Genomic DNA, 20,209 nt, shown 5'->3' on the forward strand with positions numbered 1-20,209 from the left:
GTTGTGAATTTAAATGAACGCTAAGCTGTACCTTGTTACTGATGCATAAATCACGCTTTTTTTTTTACAAAATTGTAACAATTTCACTTGAAGATTATTCGTATATAACGAATACTTGGACTTTATACGTAATAAATAAGAGGTAACAAGAATGAGCAGCAGTCATAAAACATTTTGGAGCAATAGGAGGTTAATATAAACAACATTTTATAAGAGGAATAGAAGGTAAATTTACTTTAGCGCTAATATTTATGGTACTTAGAAGTTTTTGATAAATGCTAGAGTATTGTTGTAGAGGAACATGATGCTCTTATTTAGTTGACGATGTACAGCATTTGAAAAGGGAATTGGCAATGAAATCCTTGGAAAAGAGTACCTTGGCTTCAGTTATTAGAATTGAAACAAATATTGCTGAAAGTAGTAATAAAAGAACATTGAGGAGCTCAAATAAAAAACAGGATGAAAGTGACATTGGAAAGTATTTTGGAGAGAGTATGGATTTTTCAGAAAATCAGGAAAGAGAGATTTCAGATTTCAAAGGAGGAGGAAAAGTGTCTCCTAAACAATCAACCAAAAGACTGAAACACGATGAATCTGATATTGGAAAGTATTTCAAAGATAGCATTGGACTATCACAAATACCATGTGGTTCCATGGAACTACATAGCTCCAAGCCTGAAGAGAAAAAAATTACAAAGAAAAGAAAAGGCAATTATTTGACAAAAATCGTTGAAATTGCTAATATTACTGAAGAGAATATTAACGAACAGTATCCAAAAACTGAAACTACAATTAATAGATGCAATAAAAATGAAGATATACAGGATTCTCCTGTTACTGATTTCAGCAGACTCGTAATAACAACTGCAAAGTCCATAGAAAATACTAAAACACCTTCCAATTGTGATAAGGAATCATTTACAATTTCTACACAAGATTATTGCAAATTATCGTCCTGGGGTTTACCACCAGCCATTCTTGAGGTATTATATTAAATATATATTTATTGTGTATAACAGCTGATTTCATTCTTAATTTATAGAAATATGAGTCACGTGGTGTTACATTTATGTTTCCCTGGCAAGTAGAATGTCTATCAAATCGCCAGCTAATGGAAGATTGTCGAAATTTAGTATATTCAGCTCCTACTTCTGCTGGCAAAACTCTTATATCCGAAATACTTATTATCAAAACAGTTTTGGAACGTCGCAAGAAAGCTATATTTATCTTGCCATTTGTTTCGGTTGTACGAGAAAAAATGTTTTACTTTCAAGTACGTAAATTTTATGTATTTTATATAATTGTATTTTTGTTTTAAACGACAATCAACAGTTCAATATTCCAGGATCTCTTATCTAGTAGTGGCATCAGAGTGGAAGGATTCATGGGAGGAATCAGTCCTGCAGGGGGTTTCTCAGCTACTCACATTGCAATAGCGACTATTGAAAAAGCAAACTCTTTAGTTAATCATTTAATGGAAGATGGTGGTTTAGAATCATTGGGAGCGGTAGTGATCGATGAATTACATCTGCTGGGAGATCCAAATCGTGGATATCTACTTGAGTTGCTTTTAACAAAATTAAAATATATGACACTTAGGTAAACATTGCAAAATACATATAAATATTTACTTTTTATGTAGAATATACAAACTGAAAATTATTACGCTTCATTTTACTTACAGAGAAGAACATGTACGAATACAATTAATTGGCATGTCTGCTACACTTCCAAATCTCAATCTTTTAGCTTCCTGGTTAGATGCGGAGTTGTATAAAACTGAATTTAGACCTGTACCACTTAACGAACAATGCAAGGTATAGATTTTATTTTTAAACAATGAAAATATTCACCATAATACTACAAGTTAATATTTTGTAGATTGGAAAAACTATATACGATGCTAAAATGTGTCCAATCAGAAACTTAACACCTTATCCAGATTTATCAGCAGACTCAGACGATATTATACAACTTTGTATCGAAACAATAGCAAATGGTCACAGTGTCCTGATATTTTGTCCCACAAAAAATTGGTGTGAGAAGTTAGCATTGCAGTTGGCTTCAATGTTTTTTAAATTAGGTATATATATACATACATTAAAACAAATTAATTTTGAATATAAGTCAGTATCAATGACAATATACTTAATATTCCACTGATGATCGTGACACTTGCAGGACGTGGAGAACACCCATTAGGTCAGATCTTAAAGAAACAGTTGGATGTTACAGCAATTACTGAAACATTGGAGCAACTCAAGCGTAGTCCAATTGGATTGGATAGTGTGCTTAAAAACACAATTTCATTTGGAATTGGTTTTCATCATGCTGGACTGACTATGGATGAGCGTGACATTATAGAAGGATCTTTTAGGTATACATAAAATAATTTCAAGGCGATATACAGTGTTACAAAGTCCTGACTAACTTTTTATAAATAGAACTGGTGGTCTAAGAGTATTGACAGCCACTTCGACATTGAGCAGTGGCGTTAATTTACCTGCAAGAAGAGTAATCATCAGATCACCAATATTTAATGGGAAACCCTTGGATACTCTTACTTACAAGCAAATGATAGGACGTGCTGGTCGAATGGGAAAGGACACTGCTGGTATATAATTATTGAATACATGATATTAACTAGGTGTAATATTAAAAAATTATTTGTCATTCTAGGCGAAAGTATTCTTGTATGTAAAACGAATGAACACACTGCTGGCAAGATATTATTATCAGCTTCCTTAGAACCAATAGAATCTTGTCTTGAAGGCTCTGGACCATTAATTCGAGCATTGTTAGAAGCAGTGGCTAGTGAAGTAGCATACACTGCGGCAGATCTTAATCTGTACACCAGATGCACTCTTGTTAACTTCAATCAACAGAACGGCATGGATGATTCCACAAAGGATGCTCTACAATTTTTAGTGGATAGTGAATTTATTCTGTAAGTATCAATGAACTATTAAAAATTGAATACTCAATACATATAATACATATAATGTGATGCGTTATCAGTTTACAAGAAACTGAAACAGGAGAACAAAGATGGGTAGCAACTCCACTTGGCAAAGCTTGTCTCGCAGCATCAGTTCCTCCAAGGGATGGTTTGTTCTTGTTCGAAGAATTACAAAAGGCTAGAAAATGTTTTGTCCTGGATTCTGAATTACATATTATTTATTTGATAACTCCATTCAATTCTGGTAGTCAAATTGGACAGATTGATTGGATGATATTTTTGGAACTCTGGAGAGCATTATCAGAGAGTGAACGTAGAGTTGGACAGCTTGTAGGTGTGGAAGAGCGATTTGTAATGTCTGCTGTTCGCGGCACAGTAAAGACCGGTAAAGTTGTGAGTATATTTATGAGAATGGATGATAAAAATTTGAAGCACTTTTAACAATCGGAATAATACATTTCAGTTAGACATACACAAAAGGTTTTACACTGCATTGGCTTTGCACGATTTGGTACGTGAAGTACCCCTTAGTAGTGTGTGCCAAAAATATGGATGCTGTCGCGGTCTTCTACAAAGTTTACAACAATCAGCAGCAACTTTTGCCGGTAGATTTATCAAAGATTAAATTTTAAGTATATTTTATTAAGAAAATCATTTAAAATCTTGTATCTTCACTTGCATTTATTATATAGGGATGGTTACACAATTTTGCAAGGAGTTAGGATGGGATTGCTTAGAGCTATTAGTGGGACAATTTCAAACACGTTTACAATTTGGTGTTTGCCGTGAGCTTTTGGATCTGCTACGTCTCCCATTGTTAAATGGTCTTCGAGCAAGAAGTCTTTATAAAGAAGGTATCACAAACGTAATGGAATTAGCTGTTGCGAATGAATTGGATGTCGAACGTGCATTGTACAAAGCCCTTCCATTTGAGAGGTAATAAAAATATTATATATTTTTTGTATATAAGTATTACTTATTATGCAAATAATGTGTTTAGTGGAAAGGAACAAGATGGAGAACACGAAGTGGAAGCTGCAAGAAGGAATAAAATGAGAACTATATTTGTTACTGGTCGGGATGGTCTGACACCTCATCAAGCAGCAATTATGTTAGTGCGAGAAGCCAGAACTTTGATTCAGGTAGAGATATTGATTTATTAGTTTTAATACGAGAAGAATTTATTTGTATAAAGCAAACTTTGTTGCAGAATGAGTTAGGAGTTGAAGAATTACGGTGGAAAGAGTCTCAGAAAGTGAAAGATAATCAACCAGTTAAGAGTACTAGTAGGTTCTTAAACAATAGTCGAATTGATGATACTGCTGCTAAATGTTCTATCAGCTTATCCAGTAGGTTCAGTCAATCTAATACCAGTAGTGTTAATACTTCTCAAACAGCACAAACGCATATTCAAGCAATAAAACAAAATATAACTGAGAGTAATGTTTATAATACTTCAAAATGTTGTACATCCGTGTCAAATAGTGTTAAAGGTATAAGCGCTGTACTTAACAGTACTGAAATTGCTAAAAGCAAGGACGAAAAGAATGTTTTAATGAAAGAGAACAAAGAAAATGAGTATACCGTAAAGAATAAAATTAACGAAGATGGTAAATGCGAGTCTATAAATAAGACTGTGAAAAAGTCCAAATTTAGATTACTAAGATCGTCAAAACCACGAAAAACAGAGAAGTCTGTCGAAGAGTCAAAAGAGACTTCAACGCTTTTAGTTAATGCATCTGGGAATTCAACAATTTCCAGATGCTCAAAGAATAATGAAGCGCTAATTGTTGAAAAACAAAGTGTGAGTCCTATCCAGTTGACTACAATACCCACCACTAATTCAGAAAATATTGAATTTGTTGAACCTTCACCTAAGGCATCAACTCATTCAACATTGAAACAAATATTAAGTGATAGTCAACATAATCATGAGTGGTCTACATTTAAAATCGATGATATTCAATCAAAATTGGAATCAAAATTGGTTGCTACAAGCAGAACAGATGTGACTGTGACACTAAATCAAAGCGCAGTACAAAATGTGGACTCGAGAAGTCCCAGTCTATTTGGTGACAGTTTTTATTTAGATACCCAAGCTTGCAATGCCTTAGAACAAAATGTAAATGACATTTTGGAAATTCCTGTATTCGAAGAAAAAAATGTATCATCGTCAAATCAAGTCAGTACTAAGAATTTGGAAATTCAACCACAGAGCCTGGATCAATATTTGTTACCTAATGATGACTCTTGGAACGATACAAGAAATTTAATAAAAAAGGCAAGTGCACTTAAAAGTCAGAGTACGCCTGGAACATCAAAGCCAGAAAATTGTAAAAATAAAAATATCTTAAACATTTTTGATAATGTCGAAGAGATATCTGCAACTCCAATCACAAAAGATTATTCTCGAGTTAAATCATTGACTAGCAAGTCTTACACGCTGAACAGGAAAACAACTAAGGTAATAAAAAGTGTAACGAGTAATACAAGTCCTAAGAACCCAAAGTTGAACGCAAAATATCTTGACTCAGAAAAATCACCAATAGCCAGCGTATTGACCTTCGCTGCCAATCGTCGATTATCTCTAGATTCAAACAAGTCTGATTCAGATGACATAATAATATCATCACAAAATATAGAACCATGCGTTAGCACAAGCAAAAATCGTACTAGATCAAAATTGGAAACCACAAGAAGATTATTGGCTACACAGCAAATGGCTAAGTTTAGCGCAAGAAAGATAAATAGACTTCAGGAATTGAAGATGTTGGAAATGAATACGATAGAAAATGCATTAAAAACTAGCAGAGACATAAAATATACAGTGAATGATGTACGAAAAAGAATTGGTAGTGGAAATTGTAGCACGGATAGTATTGTATCCAATTCGGATGAAGATGCTCCAGTGAAGAAACTGAAGACCACACAAAAATCCAGAAATATACAACCAACTGTTAAATCTATTCCAACGAATATAACAAAAGTACGAGATCACCAGATAATTAATTTGGAAGATCAGGATTATTGGGACGAAGAGAAAGAAAATTTGGAATGGAACACAATGAGCATCACAAATGTGGCCACAGACAGAATAATTTTCAATTCGTTTAAGCGTCATTTAAAAAGTCGAACAGAAATCGCCATGGCTCTGGCTTGTGAAAGATCAATGAAGGATCAAATTACTATAGGAACAAGGATTATTGGTATAACGTCTAATGATGATAAAAAAAAATCAAAAAAGAGTGAAAACTATGTTTACGATGAAACTAAATTAAGTGGAGTTGCAATATCATGGGGAAGAAAAATCTATTATATTCCCTTTGGTAACGTGCATGGTAAATCTAATAATACAATGTATCTTTTTTGCACAATTTTCTTCTAAGCTTTAACATTTTGTAATATAATTTTCTTACAGACACCAAAATTTCTACTAAAGAACGTATTAGTCTAATAACTGATTTACTATCTTCATCATCTTTAACTGTACACTGCTTCGCTACTAAGGATGTTTTAAAAACTTTGTATCGCTGTTGTGCTATTTCTCCATCATGTTTATTTCTTGATCCGAAAACTGCAGAGTGGCTATTGAATCCAGATGCTCTTGAAAAAAGCTTTGTTACTATGGTAAGCAATATGAGAAAATATATATTATTGTCATAATAATTAAATGAAATTAATCCTTAGGCAAGTGAATATTTCCCACAAGGACTTGACCTACTACAACATGCTGGTACGTGTTATGGCAGTGTAGGGTCTGGAATGGATTTTAAAAGTGTAATAGCAGGGGATACCCGGGCAGCTATAGAAGTTGTAATAACTTGGTTTATCATGGATGCACTTTTAAAGAAATTAAGCATTCAGAATTCAACACTCTTGGATACTTTTAAAGGTACATTGCAATTTTAATTTCTGAACACATAATGACAATGCATAACGTATTACTCATATTTTAAATTTCATTATTGAATAAATAGATATTGAGATGAAAGCAGTGGCTACTTTAGCACGAATGGAATTAACGGGATTAGGTATTCACCTAAAATCATTAGAAGAACTATCATCAGTCATTCAACAAGAAATGTCATCTCTGGAGCAACGAGCTTATGCACTAGCAGGAAAAAAGTTCAATTTCTCTTCGTCTAAGAATATAGCCCAGGTTGGAAGCTTTTTTTATATTACTTACTCCCGTAAATTATTACTATATCCTCTTTGATTCTTAGATTCTTGGAATGTATAAAGGAAAGAAAATTAGCACGAATAAAGCAGTATTGGAGCAATGTGAAAATCCAATTTCCAGTCTAATTATATCCTGGAGAAAACTAAATTCTACTCAAACTAAAGTGAGTCTATGTAAATATTAATGATTGCAAAGTGTAACTATTAATGCTACTATATTTTGAATGTTCACACTGAGTATTTTTCTAGATTGTTTTTCCCTTATTGAAAATGGCACAGAGTAGTAGAAGAATTCATGGAAACTGTGTGACCCATACCGTAACCGGCAGAGTATCAATGTACGAACCGAATTTACAAAATGTACCCAGAGATTTCAATTCTGAAGACAATAGCTTCGTTATTAGCGTTCGTATGGCATTTATTCCTACAACGGGTAATATTTTACTCTCGGCAGATTATTGTCAGTTGGAGTTACGGATTCTAGCACATTTTTCAAAAGACATTTTCCTGTGTAACATTATGCAGAGTGAGGGTGACGTATTTAAGAGTATAGCTGCAAAGTGGAATGGAGTAACCGAAAAAGAGGTATAATTCATATTCGTAATTAATTGTATGTACTTATAAATTAATTGATCATTGCTAAAATTGCTGTCAGGTCGATGATAAAATGCGTCAGCGTACCAAACAATTATGTTATGCAATGATTTATGGCATGGGAGCAAAGGCTTTGGCAGAACATTTATCAGTAACTGAACTTGAAGCTGCAGAATTCATGGAAACTTTTATGGCGACATATCCAGATGTTCAACAGTGGTTAAAAAATGTTATAGAACAAGCAAGAATCGATGGATACATAACAACCCTTATGGGACGTCGAAGAATACTTCCAGCTTTAAAAAGTTCAAATAAAGCTGAGAAATGTAAGTGTAATGTAGAAACATTTTTTTTAAAACTATTTTCATTATACATATATACTCAATGTATATACTTACGTATTTTTTGGATTGATCATAGCACAAGCAGAGAGGCAGGCAGTCAATACAAAAATTCAAGGCTCTGCAGCAGATCTTGCGAAGAAAGCTATGATAACCGTAGAGGAGAGAATGAAACAAGAATTTATAAATATACCTCCAGTTCTTACTGTAGCAGAAACAAAACGGAAATTACGCAGTAACAGTAGAGATTCACACCCCCGTGGTGGATTTTTAGTATTGCAGCTCCACGATGAATTATTATATGAAGTGAGTATCCAGTGCAATTAATGTTTTATGCCTTATTTCTATTACTACATATATTTTAGGTAAATATGGCTGATTTACATCGGGTCGCTGGCATTGTGAAAGAATCAATGGAACAAGTTCAGGAATTAATGGTACCACTGCCTGTTAAAATAAAAGTAGGTCCCGCATGGGGTGATCTTACGGAATATGTATTTAATCAATCATGAAAATGTTCGGTTCAATGAAGGGGTCGATAAATTCTAGTTTTATATTTTTATACACTTAAAAAAATCACTTGCTATTGCAATATATTGAAAATTATGACGTATACATTTTTACATAATTTTCAATCAACAGAATACTGTAATTGTACATAATGAATTGAATTATTAAAAAAGTTATTAATATTGAATGAACATAATGAACTGTGAAATAAAACTTGGTAACGTCGAAGTAACGAAACCAAATGTTTCTTACAAAGTTGTATTTTATTATACACGAAGTCGTATAAATTAAACTAAATAAAACAAATATAAATTACGTAAATAACGAAACAATTTTTCTTCACAAATTGCCGTCATAACTGTTAACCAGATTAATTTGCGCTGAAACTGGAATGCAATATTTATAAGGCGTCGGATGGTGGTGCTAACGATTGATGCAATTTCGTTACTGCAGTCTGTACTATTTGTTGAAACGTTTCATCATCTTTACTGGTCACTTCCAAATTCAGAAGATCTATGTGAGCCTTCTTTCCATCAACAGTTACATATAGCTTCTCTCCTTTGAAGATCTTTGGCACAGAATCTTCGCCAAACATCTCTTGCAACATCTCTATGAGACACTCTTTGAAATGCATTCGGTCCATTTTTGTTGGTGCTGGTAACATCTTTGGTGGCTGGTCCATCATCTCAGCTTGTAGTAATGCAGTCAGTACAGAGTCAGCATACATGTCATTGACAGGTGTTGCGATCCATTCCATAGTCACAATTTTCCCATCAACAGTTACATCAACATTTTTAAATACTCTTAACTTCTTATCGTCCACAACTTCTAGGTTACCGGCGATTTGAGTTAGGAGATGCTTGAGAACAGGTAAGGATGCCGAGAAGTATATACTCTGTCTTTGAATTACCTGGCTCATACTCATATCAGTATATTTGGATAAATCACATGGAGCCAGCATGTGATAATTGAAGTTTCTTTTAACTAGAACTCCAGATAATTTCTGTCCTGGTTTTGGTGTTTCCATCGCTAAAGTTCCCATGACCTTAGCTGTTTTCTCTCCACGAAAGTATAATTCCACAGCGACTGTATTTCTTGGATTGTGTATCTCCATGGTGGTATTTGGATCATCTTCGTATTCACGTTGTAAGGCAGCCTTCAATCTACCCATTTCATTTTGTTCTCCATGAACTAATACGACGTGTGGTGGTTTTAAGATCCTGATGAATTCTGACGTTTGCTGATAGTCGGTGTGAGCAGAAAATGAGATATAATCGACAGACATTTTCAAGGGTAGCTTTTGGCCTGACATTGTTGTTATTTCTTCAGGTTCGGATAAGATAGTCTTTGCCAAAGTTCCTTCCACGCAGTACCCAGCTATTATGATTCCGTTCTTAGAATCTGTACACCATGACTCAAAAAGTTCTCTGGATAATCCATTTTGCATCATACCAGGAGTTGCCATTACAACGCAAGGACCAATATCTTCAAAGTGATCAATGCCTTTTAAGTTTGAGATATGTTTGAAAACGAATGGATTGTTTATAGCTATTTGCCTTCTGATCTTGTCATTCATAGCATTTACATATGTTTGATATACAGCCATACATTTTTTAGCTAGTGACGAGGCATAGTAGATTGGAATTTCATGTAGCTCAGGATGTTGACTCCAATATTCGTCCAAAATCAAAAGTAGTTCTTGTGCTCTACCAAGGGCAAAAACTGGAATTAAGCATCGACCACCTCGGTTCACAATTTCATGTACCAGATTGGTAAATCTTCCTTCACGATCTTCACGCTTTTCGTGTATATGCGTTCCATAAGTTGATTCAGTAATCAACACATCGGGACGTATATTAGGTATTTCAGCAGCCATCAAATGTCTGTCTTCTTGCCGACTAAAGTCACCAGTGTATAAGATCTTCACACCAGCTATTTCTATCATAAACATAGCAGCACCCAATACATGGCCAGCATTATATGCCCAGAACTTTATGCCAAATACATCCTTTTCTTCATGAAAATTAATAGTTTCAATTTTGTCCATACTTGTTTCCAAATCAGATTCAGTATACAACATTTGTTCAGTGGCAATGTTACTAACTTTAATATAATCTGATAGAAGCCAACGATAAATTGCTTTTGTGGCATGTGTCGTGAAACAACGACCCTTAAAGCTGGTTTTTTGTAAAAACCATGGTAAAGCTCCGCAATGATCCAAATGAAAATGTGAGATTAACAGCAAATCAATTTCATCAGCCTCGACTAAATCCACAAAAGGAAGAGCATCCATCCCAGACAATCCTGGATGTATACCACAATCCAACATAATTTTCTTCCCTTTAAATTCCAACATTATACATGATCTCCCAACTTCTTGACCAGCACCAAGAGGCCGGATTGACAACAGATCACTTTCCTCAGCCGGAACTTGAGTATCAGGCTTCCTTTTAGAAGCCATTTTTTCTTATATCAATATAAACCTTTAAAGTTTTTTTACGTTTATCAATCGTACAGTATTATATATTTTACACTATTGACTCATAATTCAAACGTTCGTACATAACAGCTATTGGTTAGGTTATGTTCACCGTTCTACAGGCTATACACGTCCACTTTCTGTATGACACATCATATATTCACTGTCTCTTCATATAGCCACGTACGATATACAATGAATAATTATTTTATTCTTTTATTGCCATAGGTCCATACCTCACTCTTTAAAATATATATCCACATTAATTCAGAAACTTTCTTTTATACAGCGGCTCACAGCCTCCTGCATTCAAACTTCCAACAATGCCAATCCTTGTGGCTCTTCACTACCGAAACCTTTCCAAGCATTTAAATGACTATTACCTAGAGACGTTCCAGTTATAAGTCATCCAATACTCCATTACTACACGACCAAATAAAGTACTGCTTATTTCAAAAGATATGAAATTATCGTATTATTGTCATCAGACCGAAAGTTAGTATGATACAGTGAGTACGATAAGAAATAACATTTCTTTGAGTTAAAGAAACTAAGAAAATGAGTCGACAATATATATATGTATATACATATACGACGTGTGTCTATATACCTGTATACACACAAGTCGACATAAAGTAATGATAAAAAAAACCTATTTAAAAAAGTACCTCAATACATAACTTTTATTAAGGTATACACATGCTGATTTATTGTTTCTTTAATGATAATAATTATCCTATTTTTATCTTCATATAGCATGAATTAAATTTCATACAATATTCAATTGCCAGGTCATTCGTTGGCCCTATTATAAAATATAATTGATATACATATGTACACTATGTACAAACTCGCGTTCACCCTACTGTACGCACATGCTGCTTAACTAAACAATTGCACATTTGGACGCCGATGTTGGTTTTAGGTGGGTTTCTACAACCTGCCCGAATATGCCAGATAATATAGTTCATGCACACACGTTGGTCGCTAGATCCTAATTCGAAAAAATGATCGTGGCATAAAAATAAAGTTATACTTTAAAATATATATATGTGTGTATATATATAGTAGCTTTACACCAAATGCGATACTTGTAACGGTTATATATTTATACAAGTTTGATTATGTCGATTTCTTTTAGTTAACAAATGCTATATAATAAATCTAATCGGCTGATTTGTATCTTTCATTCAGGCAGTTTTCAGTTTCTTTACTCTGTACTGCTCTCCTGTACATTATCATGAATGTATTATCTTTCAACTTCCTTTGTCAACAACTCCCAATAAGCAATTTCAAAATACATTTGACACGCTGACAAACCCTCACTAAATATCATTCGCCCGTTAATCAAATTTCTAACTGTCAATTCGTTTTACATTATTAGTACAAGACAAGAAAGAGGCTCTTGGTTATTACGTATTTTTAAAAGAACTCTTCGGCCTCTCGAGCAGTATTGAAATAGTTAACTATTGTCAGGCGGTTATTAGTTTTAACAAAATTATAATTTGGACCCCGTATACTACTGGATCATAATTTGTTAATCCAACCAAACGCAATCCAATCCCTCGAATGCTTATTTCACAAGTAACCAAAATAACGCAAACTCAAGTAACATATTATTCTATATAAATTTGTACCAGAGAGCAATACGGAGAACCAACATCGATCAGTCTTGGTATTGGAATTACCAATAAAAAATCACCTTTATATATTGCAAAATATATAAATATATAAGAATAACAACTAAGATTCAGGACTATCGTATAATAGTCGATAATAGTAGTAGTAGTAGTAGTAGTAGTAATTAATAGGCCCCCTTGCGCAATAATCTTACGCAAATAAATATGGGCCGTCACACATAGTACACTGGACACTGATGCGCAAAACTTGCAATATGCACGCTTCATGTAAAATAGTTTATCGTAAAAAAAATCCACTTACAACGATTGACACGTAAAAGAGTTTAATAATTATGTAATATTAATTGGTTAATTATTTTCTGTTTTTATGTATGTATATATATATATATACATATATATACATGCTTGTGTGTGTATATATATATATAAATATATATATTATATTTAATAGCTATTAGTTGGCAAACGTGTTTCACTGCGTAGCCCTTGACGAAAAGGATCTACTTGAGTCTTTGAGACACATATGAGTTAATTTTCATTAACAATTATAACCTTAAGTAGTTAGGGTCTCAAGTCACTGGACCTTATAAATCAGGGTTGTCGGACCATAACGAAATCATTGAAACTACTATACTAAATTGAATATCTTAAAACTGAACATTCTTGTTAAACAGTAGGACCATTCAAACGAAGAATGCTTTTACGAAAATTAATTTATAAATTAACGCAAATATTCTTTAGAAGTAATTGATACGAATTATAAAAAAAATACGTCTTGCTTACTGAACAGATATAAGTATTATTCATTATAGTCTTCATCAGATATCAGTCTTTTAATTTATATTTGACATGCCGCCATCTTCACATGGGTCATAACGTAAAGGAGTCCCTTGTTCTTATACTGATATCGGATGACGACTGTAGCTGTCATTATTGTTTGATCAATTAAATGACAATTGTATAATTAATAATTACCGCAAAGATCTTCTGTAAGATATAGAAATTTGATATAACTTTTCAGTCTCTGCAATGAAAAGAAAATGTTTGTCGATTCGAGTTACTTCCTCGGCTGTTTTTATAATAGAATTCTTTAATGATTTTCTTTGTTTCGGTAATTCGATTGATTATATACAGTAATAAAAGATAATTCACGTTTTTACATGATATCAATACCGGTATCACAATTGTCCTACTGTTATCATTTGAGTTCATAGAAAAGTCAAGTATGTTAGGAGGATTGGATGAAAACTTAAGATTTCAATGTCAGATGTCAAATGATTATTTGAAAGGTTTGTTCAATGAAAAGTAATGTTAATCTGAGAACAGCAAGTGCGATCTTTAAAATAGATTAAAGAATTAAATACGATTCGCAGTGTGACAATGAAATTTCACTGCGCCGTAATCGAGAGTAATGAAATAATGTGTATCAGTGAAATTCGATCCAACATGACCGATTACGCTAAAAATACTATAATGCACTCGGTAATATTAAACGTTGGAATTACTTAAATTTTTGTCAATCTAGACAATTTTTTGTTAATTTCACAAGAATCCATTACGCTATTCATGTTAAAACATCTAATGATGGCAGTACTTTAAATATTACTTTATCCATGCGAATAAACAAAAGTAATGGTGACGTTAAATTTTGCGAACAAAAGAAAATAGGCAGATGCAGCGTCCTTAATAAAATTACAGAATTCCATTCGATACATCAAGAGAATTTCAATTGAGCATAAATTTGGAAATGATCCTTGTGTATTAAAGGTGTCAAATCTGTCAAGCATAAAGAAAGAAAAAAAAAAAAAGAAAACTGATATCGAGCTCTCGTACCACTGTTTTTCAGGTTTGATGGGTAATATTTAAAAATTGATTAGTCGTATCTTTCATCGTAAAACGTACCTAAGAGCAATAGGTAAACAGTCATTTCTGCAAGTCTTGATAACGGTTACACTATTTTATAGGAAAGATGAAAATTTTCAAGATGCTACTTGACATGTCTTTGATCCAAACCTTGAATAGACCCAGCACTTTAGACCACTTGAGACATCGTAATGCCATATCAGACATAGACCTGGGGCCTATTAATTTTCTGTATTTACAGGTTCTCGCGCGTGATGAATCCTAACGTGCTTATTATGATTGGACTTGGTGCTACTTGATTTTCCACAAATGTGACATGAATATGGTCGCGCACCGGAGTGTACACGTAAATGTTCCTTAAGGTAGTACGATCGGTGGAAAGTTTTGTTGCATACGTCACAAGTGTACGCCTTGTTCTCCTCGTGTTCCTTAACGTGTCGCAAGCAATTATATTTGCGTATAAATTGCGCCCCGCAATAATTACACGTGTAAGGACGAACGTTTCTATGAGAGTTCATGTGAGCCGTATAATCGCTATGTCGATAAAAAGCAGCGCTGCACTGATTGCACTTGAATGGTTTTGTGCTCCTTGCCGCGTGAGTCCATTTGTGCAATTGCAAATTCCACTTGGTGCTGAAGGCCTTGGAACAAACTTGACATTCGTAGGGCCTCTCACCATTATGAACACGCATGTGCACGGCCAAGGAAGAACGTAAATAAATACATTTACAAATCGGGCATTCTACATTTTCACTTTCTCTTTGAGCATCAGGAACAAATCTTCGATTATGGGCACGACGCATGTGACGTGTCAAGCTCGCCATGTGAATGAACCTCTCGTTACAGTAGGTGCAAGCTTTAGGTTTCTCGTCGTGAGTCTCTTTATGCCAAGCTAACTTTTTCTTAGTATGAAACACCTCGCCGCAGTGGCATATATAGTCCTTCAACTTCTTCTTAATATTAAGATGATGTCTATTCTTGTGCTGGGTTAAATTGGAATATCTACGAAATGTCTCGTTGCATAAATTACACTTCACAGGAGCATTGCCAGTGTGTCCGTTTGTATGCTCGTCAAGCTTCTGCTTGGTAAGGAATGCTTTATCGCAAACGGTACAAGGGAACGGCTTAATACCTAGATGCCGTTTCATGTGGAGCTTGAAGTTTTGTTTCCTATAGAAATATTTCCCGCACTGACCGCACTCTAGCGGATGTATTTTTAAGTGAGAGTTAAACAACACCACTGAAGGGAATTCCTCGTTACAGATTTGACACTTGGCGTTTTCACGGCGTTTTGTCACTTCAGTCACGTGCATCCTTCTGTGATGTATCTGCAAAGACTTCTCGCTGCTAAATCGTTGATTGCATATTGAGCAACACGCATCTATCGCAGGAGGGATTGTCAGATTATCAATCTTCTGATCAGATTCCACCCTGGAAATATCCTGTTGCTGTGTTGGAGGCTGGAGTTGATGTAGAAGAGGCTGCTGATGATAAGATTGCTGCACATGTAAACCTGGCACGAATGCATCAAACATATTCATACGACCATCCAGCAATTTAATATCCTTCACTTCAGGTTGCTCCGTATTATCTCTACTGCCGCTTGGACCTGGTTCCTTGTGCACCGTTGTACTGTGAACTCTACGCTCCTTGGGGCAGTCGAACACTTCATTACAGTGAGGACACTTGAATGTTCTCTTCGTAGGTGTTTTCCTGTCCCGGTCCAAGAAGAGGCTGGAGGTGAAATGTGTAGCTAGGGAACGACTATCCAATAAGGGTCCGCTAATTTCATTATCTGATCCTTCAGATTCCTCCCAACTTTCTCGAGCCATGAGATCGTATGATGTAGACATCCTCGAAGACTCCTGACTCATGTACAACTATATTCAAAAGAAAAGTTAACGAGATTTATCAATATTATTTATTTAATATAATTTTTTTAAATTGTAAGAATTATTAACTCACCTGCCATGCAGAGTGTTCTGTGCATCCATTACTCTCCTGCTCAGATAGTTCACCTCGTGGTGGCATTGTCTCATCAGCACGCATGTTCACGCTCTTAACCTCTTCATCAATCCCAGCACCTCCCTCGCTACTTGCAATAGATTGCTGGCTAGTAGCACTCACAGCTTTCTGTGACGATTCACTTATAAATGTACTAGGAACTAGAATCTGAAGACCGTCGAATTCAAAGACGTTCATCGGTCCAGCATGTGCATCCTCATTGATGTTCAGGAGTTCCGTCGTCGGTTTTTGGAGAATCGATTTGCTAGGCTGATAAATCTTGGAATCTGTACTAGTCATCGGATCAGTAGGTTCCGAAAGGTTTAGGAGATTGTTCGTTGTTTTATTGTTGGACATTGAATAAGTTTCATGAATGATTATCGGCTGCTGTGAGTGAATAACAGGAAAGGAGCTGACATGCTCCGTAATTACTGATTGATGATACGTATGATTCGAGTCTGATTTCTTTTCTAAACTATCAGTCACAATCACCTCCTGGTGAATACTCTTAGAGTCCTGTAGAACTTGGCTGCAATCGATTAGATCTTTTTCAGGTGACAATTCAGTGTCGTCGTTGCTGTCTGCGTCATTGCTCAAACTATCTGCATCCATGTGATAAAATGAATGTGTGGATGCTGGTGAAGAAGGTTTACTAAGGTCAGTTCGAACTCTTAGAACAGATATTCCACTGATCGTAGAAAGAGGTGTGTGCGATCTGGTGCAATCTGTAATATCATTTTTTGTAAAAGGAGTATGAGGACTTGGAATCTCCTCGATATCCATGTCTTCCTCATCAAAGTTATCTTCCATATCATTCTTTTCCTCGTCGTCCTCATCTTCGTCATCTTGTAAGTTACTTGCATCGAAACCACCTGGATATATACTGAGATTTTCAAGAGAACCAAAGTCAGAATGCATGGAGTACGTTCTGTGTGATTTTTTTGGCAAAACCGGAGATGCAGGAGCGGACAAACTGTGCTTGTATCGGTAAATATAAGAAAGGTTTTCTTCTAGCGAATAAGTGCAATTTTTTAATGGGGATTGTTCATTAGCTTCTTCGATATCTTTGCAAGAATTATCCTCTTGATGTATTGCACTAGGTGTTGTTTCACTGCATTCTTCTATATCTGTATCAACAGTTATGGTATCACGGATCACAGTATTTTCTCGCTCGATGATCATCCTTTCTTCACTATTTTTTCGTTCTCTTTGTTCGTTACTTTCTTTCATCTGTACGCTACTAAACTCTGATTCCATAATAGTGATAAGTAGTCGTTCTAATTGTTCTACTTCTGGTTGACTCGATTCCTTCATCTCTTTGTCTAAAGCAGCTTCTGCTTGTGTGGGTTCATTTACATTTTGTTCATCATTCTCTAAAGCTTGTTCACTATCTAATTTTTCTTCCTCTATTTGTATGTTAACTTCTACCAGTGTAACATCATTTTCATTCTCTTTAGTGACATTCTTTTCATACCCTTGCGAGTACTGTTGGGATTCAGATTCTTCATATTCAATTGTTTTACATTTCATTTGATCTGGGACTATGTTGGAATTATCGCCTTCGTCAACATCTGGCAATACACATTGTGACTTTTCTTCTTCGGACGTGCTAGATTCACATGCAATGGTTAAAGATTGTGTAACGCTTTGGTATTCATGTTGATTACTGTGTTGCTCTTGAGATGTAGAATTCTGAGTCTGCTGTCCTCTGTGTTCCACGTGAATTCCGTTACCGTCAAATATTTCATGTCTGTCTTGAGTTTGTTCTTCTGATGATGTTTCTGGGACATCTATATCCGTTAGTACTCTATCTGCTTCTGGTTCTGGTTCTGACACAATTTCAGGTAAAATTTGTTTAGATTCAGAGCTGTTTGCAGGTACAGTAACAGTCCTACCGTTAATCTCTCCAGCAACTGACACAGCAGGTCTGATCCGGGTTGTAGTTGGAATGGTTGTTATGGGCGAAATCATTTGTACCGTTGGTATCTGCTGTTGCTGATACATGCCATAAGGATTGTACAACATTTGCATCATCTGGTTGGCCTGAGGTGCCATGGCATATTGCGGAATCATCATGGTACCATTATTGACAAATTGCTGGTAGCTAAAGGAGGCAAACTGCGGTGGCACCATTGTACCCATGGGTGGACACTCAAAAACTGGCCCGATGGGGTACTGTGACTGGGAGGGAATATGAGTGCCTGTAGTGGGTACCTGTGGATTAGTCTGTGGAGGTGTTATCGTGGGTGAAGGCGGTTGCGTTAGGGGAGGCACAGTAGCGCTAGCCTTAATGAGAGCTTCTATAACCTGTTCCTTGGGATGAGTATCCAAATGTCTTTGAAGGCTGATACCCTCGCGTAAGTAGAGAGTACAGACCGGGCAAGCCACGGCCCCTCCAGTACCTGCGCCGCCGAGATCCATTGTGTGTTATTTGCTTCGTGTGCCGCCTGGCTGGTTGCCTTTATGTGGTACGTCAACACAATGAAATCCGTGGAAAGGAACGCACTACCGTTTTTCGACTCTCGCTTCTTCCTACTGTTGCACCGTATCGGCGGCTGTTTCTCGCATTTCGGGCCCTATCAGGCCTTTAGGGACGGCCTTACACGGCTTACCCGACACGGTGCAGGCTGTGCCCCAAAAATATCGACGTCCATGGCTGCCTGGTTGGTGTGCGATGGAGCCAGCACAGCACTCGCGGACAAATCGATATCCTGTTAAATCGCCTGCCTCCCCTGCGCTTATTAAATTACACCTGCACGCTCCGCACACCCCCGCGATATTAATACGCACACGCAGGGCCACGCTCGTCTACGCTCACAGCCACTTTTTCGCCAAGCAATTATCAAAACGACATGTTTTTCGCCCAGTTCCAGCCCAAAAACACAACAGATAACAGCAACGAGCAATATTCCAACTAGGAATGAGAGCAACAAGAAATCCTCCTTCGACCGTAGCGCCTCCATGCATGTTTGCTTTATACACACTATACTGTCCACTGCTTACTTGATCCTTTAGCAAGAACACCTGTTTATTTCACTCTACACTTTTCAATAAAACCTCATGACAATTTCCTGCATAATTTCAGCATATCGCATATTAATTATAATCGTTATCTCCTATTCATTTTACTAAATAATTCATGATACCTCGTAACGCGCATTGGGTATTAAAATATTGCAAATTTCTTGCAGAACGATGTTGTTTCGTAAATCAATGTTTTGCAAAAAACAAGTGATCTATTCATGTAACTCAACGAATGACAGTTTTTTTTAACCTATATCATTATCAACTACTTCGTAATTCACTTATTCAGGATAACGTGCCATGAAAACCTGCAGTAACAAAATTTATATTAGTAAGAGTTTTGATTCAGTAGTAAATGTTTCCTTGTCAGATTACCTTCTAATGGCAGGTGGATCATTTGTATATACATCTAGTACTGAGCTTTGTGGATTCAGAGAAATTGTGAATTAATTTAAGAAATATAAAAATCTTCCAGTGTCTGCAGTTACTTTAAATAAATAACACTTAACAGCAACTTCCGAATAATAAAAAGCACACGAATACTCTGATGCATTGTTCTTTAACTGTTTGAATAACGATCCACTGCCTTCTTGACTGGTAAAGAGTGACGTTGACT

The 20,209-nt window shown here is 35.7% G+C and overlaps 3 protein-coding genes across 7 annotated transcripts; 1 reads left to right on the top strand and 2 right to left on the bottom strand.

Moving 5' to 3' along the window:
* The first annotated feature begins 5 nt into the window (after positions 1–5).
* Positions 6–8,834, top strand: LOC107273004 (DNA polymerase theta). Of its 3 annotated transcripts, none has more exons than XM_015750769.2 (22): positions 6–225; positions 296–983; positions 1,043–1,273; positions 1,346–1,599; positions 1,685–1,817; positions 1,882–2,083; positions 2,182–2,377; positions 2,445–2,614; positions 2,680–2,947; positions 3,019–3,352; positions 3,423–3,564; positions 3,652–3,895; positions 3,960–4,101; positions 4,170–6,297; positions 6,378–6,586; positions 6,647–6,851; positions 6,937–7,118; positions 7,183–7,302; positions 7,388–7,723; positions 7,794–8,058; positions 8,153–8,379; positions 8,439–8,834. In XM_015750769.2, the coding sequence occupies exons 2-22, from the start codon at positions 354–356 to the stop codon at positions 8,583–8,585; spliced, it is 6,765 nt and encodes a 2,254-aa protein (XP_015606255.1). In that variant the 5' UTR covers positions 6–225; positions 296–353; the 3' UTR covers positions 8,586–8,834. The 3 variants fall into 3 exon arrangements, with proteins under 3 accessions (XP_015606255.1, XP_024946081.1, XP_024946082.1); XM_025090313.1 differs by having other exon boundaries at positions 319–983; XM_025090314.1 differs by lacking the exons at positions 6–225; positions 296–983; positions 1,043–1,273; positions 1,346–1,599 and having other exon boundaries at positions 1,701–1,817; positions 1,868–2,083.
* On the bottom strand, positions 8,619–11,572 carry LOC107273009 (cleavage and polyadenylation specificity factor 73). The gene has a single exon (XM_015750786.2). The coding sequence runs from the start codon at positions 11,042–11,044 to the stop codon at positions 8,984–8,986; it is 2,061 nt and encodes a 686-aa protein (XP_015606272.1). The 5' UTR covers positions 11,045–11,572; the 3' UTR covers positions 8,619–8,983.
* A 155-nt stretch (positions 11,573–11,727) lies between these two features.
* Positions 11,728–20,108, bottom strand: LOC107273006. Of its 3 annotated transcripts, none has more exons than XM_025090329.1 (3): positions 18,465–19,924; positions 16,531–18,398; positions 11,728–16,445 (listed from the first exon to the last, which is right to left on the bottom strand). In XM_025090329.1, the coding sequence occupies exons 1-3, from the start codon at positions 18,988–18,990 to the stop codon at positions 14,787–14,789; spliced, it is 4,053 nt and encodes a 1,350-aa protein (XP_024946097.1). In that variant the 5' UTR covers positions 18,991–19,924; the 3' UTR covers positions 11,728–14,786. The 3 variants fall into 3 exon arrangements, with proteins under 3 accessions (XP_024946097.1, XP_024946096.1, XP_015606265.1); XM_015750779.2 differs by adding an exon at positions 19,969–20,108 and having other exon boundaries at positions 14,787–16,445; positions 16,531–19,901; XM_025090328.1 differs by having other exon boundaries at positions 16,531–19,924.
* Positions 20,109–20,209: the final 101 nt, after the last annotated feature.

Source organism: Cephus cinctus, unplaced genomic scaffold (genome assembly GCF_000341935.2).
Source record: "Cephus cinctus unplaced genomic scaffold, Ccin1 Ccin1_scaffold1343, whole genome shotgun sequence".
Lineage (NCBI taxonomy): Eukaryota > Metazoa > Arthropoda > Insecta > Hymenoptera > Cephidae > Cephus > Cephus cinctus.